Source organism: Mobula hypostoma, chromosome X1 (genome assembly GCF_963921235.1).
Source record: "Mobula hypostoma chromosome X1, sMobHyp1.1, whole genome shotgun sequence".
NCBI classification, from domain to species: domain Eukaryota; kingdom Metazoa; phylum Chordata; class Chondrichthyes; order Myliobatiformes; family Myliobatidae; genus Mobula; species Mobula hypostoma.
Window position 1 is genome coordinate 70,194,528 of NC_086128.1, and position 12,213 is coordinate 70,206,740.

A 12,213-nucleotide genomic window follows, 5' to 3' on the forward strand; every position below is an offset into this window, starting at 1 on the left:
AATTAAGCACTTTCCCAGTTTGTCTGTTTTTATCCTTTTCCATAGCTCTGCTGAATGGGAATGGGAATATTTGATTTCCATGGAGCTGCTCGCACAAGTAGCCTTCTTAATGGTACCCGAGAAGTATATTATGTCTAAAACTGTTTCTTAAATGCAAAACTATCAACATTCTCATCTTTTCAAAACCTTTCACTTACTGGCCCAAGTTTCACTGAGTAGTTGTGAATGTCAAAGACATATATAGAAATATTCAATTGCCCGAACCACACCAATTGATTTAAACCTACTGCATTTCATATTTGCAACGTTGCACTTCCGGTCTGGTGGCATTTCATTTGGTGTACAGGATTTGGTTTTATGAATGCTTGTGAAACCAAATACAGACCAAGTTGCTTCTTTGCAGAACTGCTATATTCAGTACATAAAGGTGATGCTGAGGTTCCAGTTTCCTGCTATTGCAATAGTATATCCCCCTTCTATCTCCCTGTGGCTTCTACTCTTTTAGAGTGAAGATCAATGTAAGCCTGAAGATCTGTACCTTACTTTCAAGGTGATACATGGCAGTGATATCATCTGGACAAAAGTGGCTCCACTCTACCAGTGGCCAGTCCTTTTTCCTCATTATCCTTCCCTCAGCCACTTTTTAACCTACAATCAACTTGGTTTCTCACTGTGTCTGTTCCAACAAAACATCTACAATTTGAAATATTAACTGTTTCTCTTTCTACAGTTTCACCCTGACCTGATGAGTGTTTCCATCTTATTTAAGAGATAAGACGATAAGATACAGGAGCATAATCGGGTCATTTTGGCCCATCGGATCTGCTCTGCCATTTCATCATGGCTAATCCAATTTTCCTCTCTATCGAGCATCTGTGTTTTTTTTTAATTTTCAAGGCAAAGAGAATAGATGGAGTTGTTCTGAATTACAAGGTGTTAAGATTGATCTAAATCATCAACAATCAGAAGAAAGTTATTTAAGGTAATATGACAAAATGAATGGCTTTGGATCTACCACTCGACATGGGGAAGAATGGAGTTTGCAGTTTTCAGGGGGTTACTAGTAAGTAACTAATTGTAGAAAATATACACTTTGACACCTTCTTGTGTCTCCAAACCATTGCCTGCATGTAGGGTAAAGTAGAAGACAAATGATATTTAATGAATTGTCCTTTATAAGAGTGGTACAGATTGATTAGGATGAATGAACTCATTCTGCATTGTAATACTGTAAACTAACAATGATCAATAACCAATTTGTAACCTGCTAGGTGACACAAAAACAAAGAAAATGTCACTTTGATGAAAAATCCATTCAGAAGAAAGCTGTTCTGAATTTTCATTGACAGCTTGTTTTCTTGCAGAGTCTCCTCCTCCTCCTCCCCCTTTGCTGTCCTGTGCCTTAAGGTCGGCACTTCCACACTCATTGATGACACAGCCAAACTTTTTGAAAACTCATCCCTACAACTGTCACCACCAAAACGTACAACAAAGCATTGGAACAACAGAATATTAAAAACAGCATCTAATTTTTTATCACACAAGATAATTAACTAGTAGGAAAATATCCAATATTCAGTATTAAAATGACTCCTTGCAAAGATAGCTGTTAGTTTTCTAAGATTATTTATGTTAAGCAATTTCTCTGTGACCTTGGGTGAGCTGGTACGAACTTTGAATATAATGAGCATATGATAAGATTAGAACTTGCAGATTTTGAAAGTTCTGCAAAACTATACAGATCCTACTTACAGACACTGCTTGAAGTGAATAAGCAATGCTTGTCCTTCGACCATCTTTCAATACTCCAAACAAAATAAAGGCTCGACCTTCAACATCTTTTCCGTAACTGTATCTGTAATGAATGAAACCGAGAATTAAATGCCTCCAAAGCAAATGGTTGATGTTTGGAGTTGTGACAGCGCAGAAATTTTCTCATTCTCATGTCCCATTCTTTCAAAACTTAATTTGCTGAACAGCTTATTCAACTTTCTTTTGAAAACACTGTTGCCTGTCAGAATATTTCTCTACGATTCTCTCATATCCCCCTTGCATCATTTGTCCAGGGTTTTAAATCTATCCCCCAGTCTTTGAATCATCCCTTGATGGGAACAGTTTTCCTCTCCCTGAGTAATCCAAACTGGTGTTGATTTTGAACCACCTATCACATCTCCGCTCAATCTTCTTTGTCTCAAGGGAACAACTGCATCAAATCTAAAAGCTGAAATATTTCTTCTGAGCTGGGGATCATTCAGGAAAATCATTTCACCTGACCTTCCTTCGGATTGACACACTTATTCCTTCTACTGTTGCAAAATAATGACGAAATTTGTCCTGCCTCACTTGCATCAGTTTTCACTGGATTAATATCCACTCACGTATATTTGAAAACACTTTTTATATCCTCTTTTATATTATTAACTAGCTTACCTTTATTTTTCATCTTTTCTTTCCTTATGGTATTTTTGAACAGTTTTTAAAAGCTTCATAATCCTCTAAGATCCCACTAATTTTTGCTATATTATATGCCCCCTTTTTGACTTTTATACTGCTTTTAACTTCCCTTGTCAGCCACAGTTGCCTCATGCTCTCTTTTAAATACTTCTTCATGTTTGGGATGTATCTATCCTGCACATTCCGAAAATCCCCCAAAAACTCCAGATGCTGCAGTTCTGCCATTATCCCTGTTAGTGTCCCCTTCCAGTCAGCTTTGGTCAGTTTCTCTTTCATGCCCCTGTGATTTCCTTTACTCCACCATAATAAGGGAGAAGAATGCAGGAAGGTGCTGTATTTAAATTCATGTAGCATTCGGAATAAGGTGGACGAACTCACGGCACATTTAGAGACTGGTCGGTATGACGTTGTGGGCATCAGTGAGCTGTGCCTGAAAGAAGGTCGTAGTTTGGATTTTAATATCAAAAGATATACTTTGTATCGAAAGGACAGGCAGGAAGGCATATCGGATGTATGACTCTATTGGTGTGAGATAGAATTGCATCTTTAGAAAGAAGTGGTGTAGGGTCAGAGAATGGTGAATCTTTGTGCGTCGAGTTAAGAAACAGCAAGAGTTAAAACACCATTATAGGAATTATATATAGGCCCCCAAATAATAGCCAAGCTATAAGGTTGAGATTGCAAAGGGAGCAAGACGGCAGGTAATAAGGGTAATGTCACAATTGTAATGGGTGACTTCAACATACAGGAGGATTGGAAAAATCTGATTGGTGTCGGATTGCAAGAGGGAATTTGTTGAGTGCCTACGATATGGCTTTTTAAAGCAGCTTGTGTCATGGTCCGATCCATGAAGTCTGCGTTCTGGTTCACGGTCCAGTCCGTGGACTCTGAACTTCGGGTCTTCCGGCTGTCTCTTGTTTCAACTGGACTTAATCATTGGCACCTGATGCTCATCTTGGGGCTGCGAATATAAGTGGCCCTGGTTTCGAGTGTGGGTGCTGGTTCGTCTCCTCAGTAACCCATCCTTGCCTCTGTGGGGTAAGTCAGGCCGTCTTTGCCGTTACCCTGTGGTTGGATCTGTCCCTTCCTGTCCTTGCCTCCATTGGGTAAGCCAGGCCATCTTTGCCGTTACCCTGAGGCTGGACTGTTCCCTTCCCTTCCCCTTCCTTCCGAAGCCTTGCCTGCAACCTGTGTCTGGAGCCTTACCGGCAACCTGCGTCTGCAACCTTGCCTGCAAACTTGTTAAGTTCAACCACCGGAGCCTTGCTGTGTCCAGATAAGGGACTGTCTATCGTTGAGTTGGAACTGTCTCTGTGTCCACGCCTTCACTTGGTAGGTCCGGACGTTTGCCGCTACCTGGTGTTGAGAACCGTCTCGTCGTGTTCAGCATTCTGTGTATGAGTCCCGACCCTACGTGCTGTTCCCAAGGAGGGGTCCCGGCTCTGTGTTCCATGTTCCTGTCTCTCAAGTCCAAGGCTCCATGTTTCCATGCTCTAGACCAAGGCGCCGAGCGTACAGTCCTCATCGAAGGCTGCGAGCATCCAGTCCTCGTCCAAGGCTCCAAGGTTCCTGTCTCCCAAGACCACGTCATGTCAACACTCACAACACGCTGAAGGAACTCGACGTCGACCGATCTTTTCCACGGATGCTGCCCGACCTGCTGAGTTCCTCCAGCATGCTGTGAGTGTTGCTTTGACCCCAGCATCTGCAGATTATTTTGTGTTTACTACGTCATGTCTTCGCCTAGTTCCGGAGTCCGAGCCCGAGTCAAGACCCAGGTTCCAAGTCCTTGTTCAGTCTCTGGATGGGAGTCCGAATCCAAGACTCGTTATGTCCTCGCCTCGAAGAACCCAAGCCTTGTCATGTCCTCGCCTCGAGGAACCCAGGCCTCGAGGAACCCAAGCCATGAAGAACCCAAGCCTCGAGGAACCCAAGCCATGCCCAGTCTGTAGCCGCGTCATGTTCTCACCTAGTTCTGGTGTCCGACCCCAAGTCAAGACCCAGGTTCTGGGTCCTTGTCCAGTCTCTGGCTCAGAGTCCAAGCCCAGGCTCCTAGTTCCCAGTTCCTTGCCCTGGTCCCGCTTGCCTAGCCAATGTCCTAGGCCAAGTCTGTGTTCTTGTCCCAGCCCCTAGTCTGCATCGAGTCACGTCCCTAACTCTAGTCTCTAGTCCTGTCCTGTTCCTAGTACTTCAGTGTCTATGTCTTGCATTTGGGTCCGCCGCCAGCGCCCCACCCTTGCGACAGAACGAACCTACCATACGTGGGTCCAGCAACGCAGACACTGTCGTCTAACTCTCGTTTTCCTGGGTTCCCTCCTGATTAAATACCGCCCACACCCACCCAGGTCATCCTTAGTCTCCCGTGGGGGGGGGGGGGGAACGTAATATCATGGTCCAGTCCATGAAGTCTGCATTCCGGTTCTTGGTCCAACCCGTGGACTCCGGACTCCAGGTCTTCCGGCTGTCCCTTGTTTCAGTTGGGCTTAATCTTAGGCACCTGATGCTCGTCTTGGGGCTGCGAATATAACTGGCTCTGGATTCGAGTGTGCGTGCTGGTTCATCTCGTCAGTATCCCATCCTCGCCTCTGTGGGGTAAGTCAGGCCGTCTTTGCCATTACCCTGCAGTTGGATCTGTCCCTTCCTGTCCTTGCCTCCGTTGAGTAAGCCAGGCCGTCTTTGCCGTTACCCTGAGGCTGGACCGTTCCCTTCTATTCCCCTTCCTTCTGAAGCCTTGCCTGCAACCTTGTCAAGTTCAACCACCGGAGCGAGACAGAAGCCTTGCTGTGTCAAGATAAGGAACTGTCTATCGTTGAGTTGGAATTGTCTCTGTGTCCACGCCTTTGCTCGGTAGGTCCGGCCGTTTTCCGCTATCTAGTGTTGAGACCCGTCTCGTCGTGTTCAGCATTCTGTGTATGAGTCCCGGCCCTACGTCCTCTTCCCAAGGAGGGGTCCCGGCTCTGTGTTTCATGTTCCTGTCTCTCAAGTCCAAGGCTCCATGTTCCCATGCTCTAGACCACGGCTCCGTGTTCCCATGCTCTGGACCAAGGCTCTGCGCGTCCAGTCCTCGCCCAAGGCTCTGAGCGTCCAGTCCTCGCCCAAGGCTCGAGCGTCCAGTCCTCGCCCAAGGCTCCGAGGTTCCTGTCTCCCAAGACTACGTCATGTCTTCTCCTAGTTCCGGAGTCCGAGCCCATGTGAAGACCCAGGTTCTTGATCCTTGTCCAGTCTCTGGCTCGGAGTCTGAACCCAAGCCTTGTCATGTCCTCGCCTCGAAGAACCCAAGTCTCGTCATGTCCTCGCTTCGAGGAACACAAGCCTGGAGGAACCCAAGCCACTAGGAACCCATCCACGAAGAACCCAAGCCTCGAGTAACCCAAGCCACGAAGAATCCAAACCTCAAGGAACCCAAGCCATGTCCAGTCCTGTAGCCACGTCATGTCCTCGCCTAGTTTTGGGGTCCGAGCCCGAATCAAGACCCAGGTTCTGGGTCCTTGTCCAGTCTCCGCCTTGGAGTCCAAGCCCAGGCTCCTAGTTCTCAGTTCCTTTTCCTGGTCCCACTTGCCTAGCCAATGCCCTAGGCCAAATCTGTGTTCTTGTCCCAGCTCATAGTCTGCATCCAACACGTCCCTAACTCTAGTCTCTAGTCCTGTCCTGTTCCTAGTACTTCAGTGTCTGTGTCTTGCATTTGGGTCCGCCACCAGCGCCCCACCCTTATGACAGCTTGTGCTTGGGTGTTGTGTAATCTTAGATTGGGTGTTGTGTAATAACTCAGATTTTATTAATCACCTTATTGTAAAGGAACCCTTTGGAGGCATTGATCATAATATGATTGAATTTATAATGCAATTTGAGAGGGAAAGCATAAGTCAGATGTATTAGTATCACAATGGAATAGAGGGAATTACAGAGTCATGTGGGAAGAGATGCCCAGTTGGTTTGGAGGGGGACACTAGCAGGTAGCATGGCAGAACAGAGGTGGCTGAAGTTTTTGGGAATAGTTCACAAGATGCAGGGATAGATATGTCCCACAGATGAAATTCTCGAATGGCAGGGCTAGGCAACCATGGCTGACAAGGGAAGTTAAGGACTGCATAAAGCCAAGGAAAGAGCATATTAGGTAGCATAGAAACATAGAAAATAGGTGCAGGAGTAGGCCATTCGGCCCTTCGAGCCTGCACCGCCATTTATTATGATCATGGCTGATCATCCAACTCAGAACCCAGCCTTCCCTCCATACCCCCTGACCCCTGTAGCCACAAGGGCCATATCTAACTTCCTTTTAAACATAGCTAATGAACTGGCCTCAACAGTTTGCTGTGGCAGAGAATTCCACAGATTCACCACTCTCTGTGTGAAGAAGTTTTTCCTAACCTCGGTCCTAAAAGGCTTCCCCTCTATCCTCAAACTGTGACCCCTCGTTCTAGACCTCCCCAACATCGGGAACAATCTTCCCGCATCTAGCCTGTCCAATCCCTTTAGGATCTTATACGTTTCAATCAGATCCCCCCTCAATCTTCTAAATTCCAACGAGTACAAGCCCAGTTCATCCAGTCTTTCTTCATATGAAAGACCTGCCATCCCAGGAATCAATCTGGTGAACCTTCTTTGTACTCCCTCTATGGCAAAGATGTCTTTCCTCAGATTAGGGGACCAAAACTGCACACAATACTCCAGGTGTGGTCTCACCAAGGCCTTGTACAACTGCAGTAGTACCTCCCTGCTCCTGTACTCGAATCCTCTCGCTATAAATGCCAGCATACCATTCGCCTTTTTCACCGCCTGCTGTACCTGCATGCCCACTTTCAATGACTGGTGTATAATGACACCCAGGTCTCGTTGCACCTCCCCTTTTCCTAATCGGCCACCATTCAGATAATAATCTGTTTTCCTATTTTTGCCACCAAAGTGGATAACTTCACATTTATCCACATTAAATTGCATCTGCCATGAGTTTGCCCACTCACCCAACCTATCCAAGTCACCCTGCATCCTCTTAGCATCCTCCTCACTGCTAACACTGCCACCCAGCTTCGTGTCATCCGCAAACTTGGAGATGCTGCATTTAATTTCCTCATCCAAGTCATTAATATATATTGTAAACAACTGGGGTCCCAGCACTGAGCCTTGCGGTACCCCACTAGTCACCGCCTGCCATTCTGAAAAGGTCCCGTTTATTCCCACTCTTTGCTTCCTGTCTGCTAACCAATTCTCCACCCACACCAATACCTTACCCCCAATACCATGTGCTTTAAGTTTGCACACTAATCTCCTGTGTGGGACCTTGTCAAAAGCCTTTTGAAAATCCAAATATACCACATCCACTGGTTCTCCCCTATCCACTCTACTAGTTACATCCTCAAAAAATTCTATGAGATTCGTCAGACATGATTTTCCTTTCACAAATCCATGCTGACTTTGTCCGATCATTTCACCGCTTTCCAAATGTGCTGTTATCACATCCTTGATAACTGACTCCAGCAGTTTCCCCACCACCGACGTTAGGCTAATCGGTCTATAATTCCCCGGTTTCTCTCTCCCTCCTTTTTTAAAAAGTGGAGTTACATTAGCCTCCCTCCAATCCTCAGGAACTAGTCCAGAATCTAACGAGTTTTGAAAAATTATCACTAATGCATCCACTATTTCTTGGGCCACTTCCTTAAGCACTCTGGGATGCAGACCATCTGGCCCTGGGGATTTATCTGCCTTCAATCCCTTCAATTTACCTAACACCACTTCCCTACTAACATGTATTTCGCTCAGTTCCTCCATCTCACTGGACCCTCTGTCCCTTACTATAACATATGAGGGCAAACTAGCCGATAATATAAAGCAGGATACTAAAAGTATTTTTCAGTTATATAAAGAGGAAAAAGGAGGTGAGAGTTGACGTTGGACCATTGGGAAATGATGATGGTGAGGTGGTAATGGGGGACAAAGAAATGGTAGATGAATTTCATAAGTACTTTGCTTCAGTCTTTACTGTGGAAGACACTAGCTATATGCCAAAGGTCAGTGGCTGTCAGAGAGCAGGAGTGAATATCATTGCTATTACACAGGAAAAAGTGCAAGGCAAACTGAAAGGTGTTGAGGTGGATAAATCACCTGGACCAGATGGACTATATCCCAGAGTCCTGAAAGAGGTTGCTGATGAGATGACAGATGCATTAGCCCTGATCATTCAAGAATCACTTGATTCTGGCAAGGTCATGGAGGAAGACAAAAGGGAGGAAATTATAGGGCAGTTAGCCTAACCTCAGTGTTTGGGGAAGTGTTGGAGTCCCTTACTATGGAAGCTAATGATAAAATAAGTCAAAGTCAGCATGGCTTCTGTAAAAGGAAATTTTGCCTGACAAATCTGTTAGAATTCTTTGAGGAATTAATGAGTAGGGTGGACAAAGAAAAGGCAATGGATGTCATTTACTTAGATTTCCAGAAGGCATTTGATAAGGTGCCTTACGTGAGACTGTTTAACAAAATAAAATCTTATGGTGTTACAGGAAATATACTGATATGGATAGAGAAATGGGTGACAGGCAGAAGACAGTGAATTGGAATAAAGGGGGCCTTTTCTGGTTGGCTGCCAGAGACTAATGGTTTTCCTCAGCGGTAAGTATTGGGACCACTACTTTTCACATTGTTTGTCAATGATTTAGATAATGGACTTGTGACAAAGTTTGCGGATGATATGAAGATGGGTGGAGGGGTAGGTAATGCTGAGGAAGCAATGTAAGTGCAGCAGGTAGACGAATTGGAAGAATTGACAAAAAAGTGGCAGATGGAATACAAAGTTGGGAAATATATGATAATACATTTTGGTTAAAGGAACAATAATGCAGACTATTATTTAAATAGGGAAAAAATTGAAATATCCCCGGTGCAAATGTATGTGGGAGTCCTCATGCAAGACTTCCAAAAGGTTAATTTACAGGTTGAGTCTGTAGTAACGAAGGCAAATGCAATGTTGGCATTTATTTCAAGGGGAATAGAAAATAAAAAAAAAACAAGGAGATAATGCTGAAGCTTTATGAGACACTAGTCAGGCTGTACTTGGAGTGTTGTCAGCAGATTTGGGCCCTTTATCTCAGAAAGGATGTATTGTCATTGGAGAGAGTCCAGAGGAGGTTCACGAGGATGAATGCGGGAGTGAATGGGGTTAACATACAGGGAGTGTTTGGTACCTTTGGGTTTGTACTCATTGGAATTTAGAAGAATGTGTGGGGATCTCATCGAAACTTACTGAATGTTGAAAGGATTAGATAGATGGATATGGAGAGGATGTTTCCTCTGGTGGAGGTATCCCAAATTAGAGCGCACAACATCAAGATTGAGGGGAGACCTTTTAGAATAGAAGTAAGCAATAATTTTTTAGACAAAATGTGGTAAATCTGTGGAATGCTCTGCCACAGACTGCAGTGGCGGCCAGGTCTCTGGGTATATTCGAAGTGAAAGTTGATAGACTCTTGATTGGTTTGGGCATCAAGGGATATGGTGAGAGGGCAGGTGTATGGGTTGAATAGGGTCTGGCTTCAGCCATGATGAAATTGCAGAGCGGACGATGGGCTGAATGTCCTAATTCTACTCCTATGTCTTATGGTCTTATAATACTGATACACCTGACTTTATCTTCTTCCTCTCCAACTGCAGGGTGAATTCTATCATTTTATGATCACTGCCTCTTAATGCTTCTTTTACCTTAAGTTCTCAAATCAATTCTGGTTCATTACACAACATTCAAACTAGAATTGCCTTACCACATCTGCGCTTAACCATAGGCTGCACTAAAATATCATATCGTGGGCATTCTACAAATTCCCTCTCTTGATTCAACTTGATTTTCACAATCTACACTCATCAACCTGACTTACCTGCATATTGAAATCCCCCATCACTATGGTAACATTGCCCTGATTACATGCTTTTTCTATCTCTCATTGTAATTTGTATCCTATATCTTGGCTATGATTTGAAGGCCTGTATATAACTCCCATCAGGGTCTTTTTACCCTTGCAGATTCTTAACGCTACCCTCAAGGATTCTATATCTTCAGATCCTATGTCCTCTCTCTAAGGATTTGATTTTTTTTTACCAACAGAGACTGTCCTTTCAATACACGATGCATCCTTGAATGTTAAGCTCCGAACTGTGAACTTCATTCAGCCATGACGCAGTGATGCACACTGGAAATCTCTAATTGCGCTACAAGATTATTGCCCTTATTCCATATACTGCGTGCATTCAAAGACATTTGGTCCTTGATTCATCACCTTTTTAATTTTACCTCCATGTTACACTTCAACTCATACCAATTTTGCCCTATCTCCAGCCTCACTACACACTGAATCTATTTGTGTAGCAATTGCCCTATCCTCAGCCCTATCATTCAGTTTCCCACTCTCATGCCAAATTAATTTAAACCTTCTCCAACAGCTCTAGAAAACCTGCCTGCAAAGATATTTGTTCCCAAAGCCTTAGGTATAAACTGTCCTTTTTGTACAAGTCAAAGCTTCCCCTGAAGAGATCCTAATCACCCAGAAATATGAAACCCTGCCCCAGCACTAATTCCTCAGCCACACAGTCATCTGCCAAATCATCCTATTCGATGGCTGCTCTGCTTATACTTCCCTTCTTTTTACCGGCTCAGATAAAACTCACTCCTGATGAGACTTACAGTTTTCAAATGGCTCCCGCCCTGCATGATGACACTTTCTCACTCACTACTTCAAACAAGTATGCCCTTGAAATAAAACAAGTGGTTTATTCAGTTTCCAAGTCAACACTGGCCAACACACAACTCCACTGCAATTTCCATGTCATTTAAATCAATGCAGAAATGAGAGTAACACTACACCCAAATTATGCACAGGTGATGCCAACAACTCTCTCCCAATTTATTCAAAAAACCCATTTTCTGATAGAAGGCAATACCAACCTTGCAGTGACTGTAACGTTCAATTCCGTGTCATCAACATAGAAAAATGGCTGTTTTGAAGCCAAGGTAACTTCAAAGCTTGGCAACACTGATGAAGATACAAGAAAAACAGTCATGTTTAACCCCATGAACAATGCAAGGAGCTTCAAAGGACTTGGACAATGAAAATCTGTATCACTTCTTATCATGTCATCCTCAAAATTCTTTATAACAAATGGATTAATTACTATTGCAAAAATTACAACCCGTGATTAATTCAGATTCCATTTAAATGTTGCCTTTAATTTAGCAAAATGGCTCCATTTGGATCTCAAAAATGCAATCTTGTAGCTAAAAACAGGATTAAAAACAAACTTATTTAAGAGATACTCAATAAATTAGACACTATTCCAATTTTGGAGAAAGATAATCAATTTGAAACATTTTTATCTCTCCATAATTGCTGTTTGACCTGCTGAGTATTTCCAAAACTTGGCTTTTATTTCAGATGTCCAGCACCTGTGCTATTTTGCATTAGAATATATTGATGTATGTGACAATGGGTTGGTCAAGCTGGAGATACAAAGGGTGTCCCAAAAATGTAGAAAGGTTTAAAGAAGCAACTGCAGAAATTGGGGTCTTGGCAGGTGAAGGATTGACCCGCAATTGTTGGAACAATAGCATTCATAGACATTAAAGAAGCAGATGTTGGAGGAATGAAGATACCCCAGAGGGGTAGAGAGCTGAAGAAAACTATGGTGGGTTGAAATTATAGATTGAAATTACACCACCCTCCAAGGAGAGCAGATTAATTGGAAGTAATTAAATGTGACCTTCTTAGGTAGGGATCCGTG

At 43.8% G+C, this 12,213-nt stretch overlaps 1 protein-coding gene across 1 annotated transcript in view; it reads right to left on the reverse strand.

The window, feature by feature from the left end:
- Positions 1–12,213, reverse strand: part of LOC134340378 (complement C3-like) — a 265,235-nt gene that overhangs the window by 217,592 nt on the left and 35,430 nt on the right. The window contains exons 7-8 of the mRNA XM_063037558.1: positions 11,381–11,468; positions 1,753–1,855 (exon numbers count right to left, since the gene is read on the reverse strand). Of these exons, the coding sequence (XP_062893628.1) occupies positions 1,753–1,855; positions 11,381–11,468 (191 nt within the window). The remainder of the gene's footprint in view (positions 1–1,752; positions 1,856–11,380; positions 11,469–12,213) is intronic.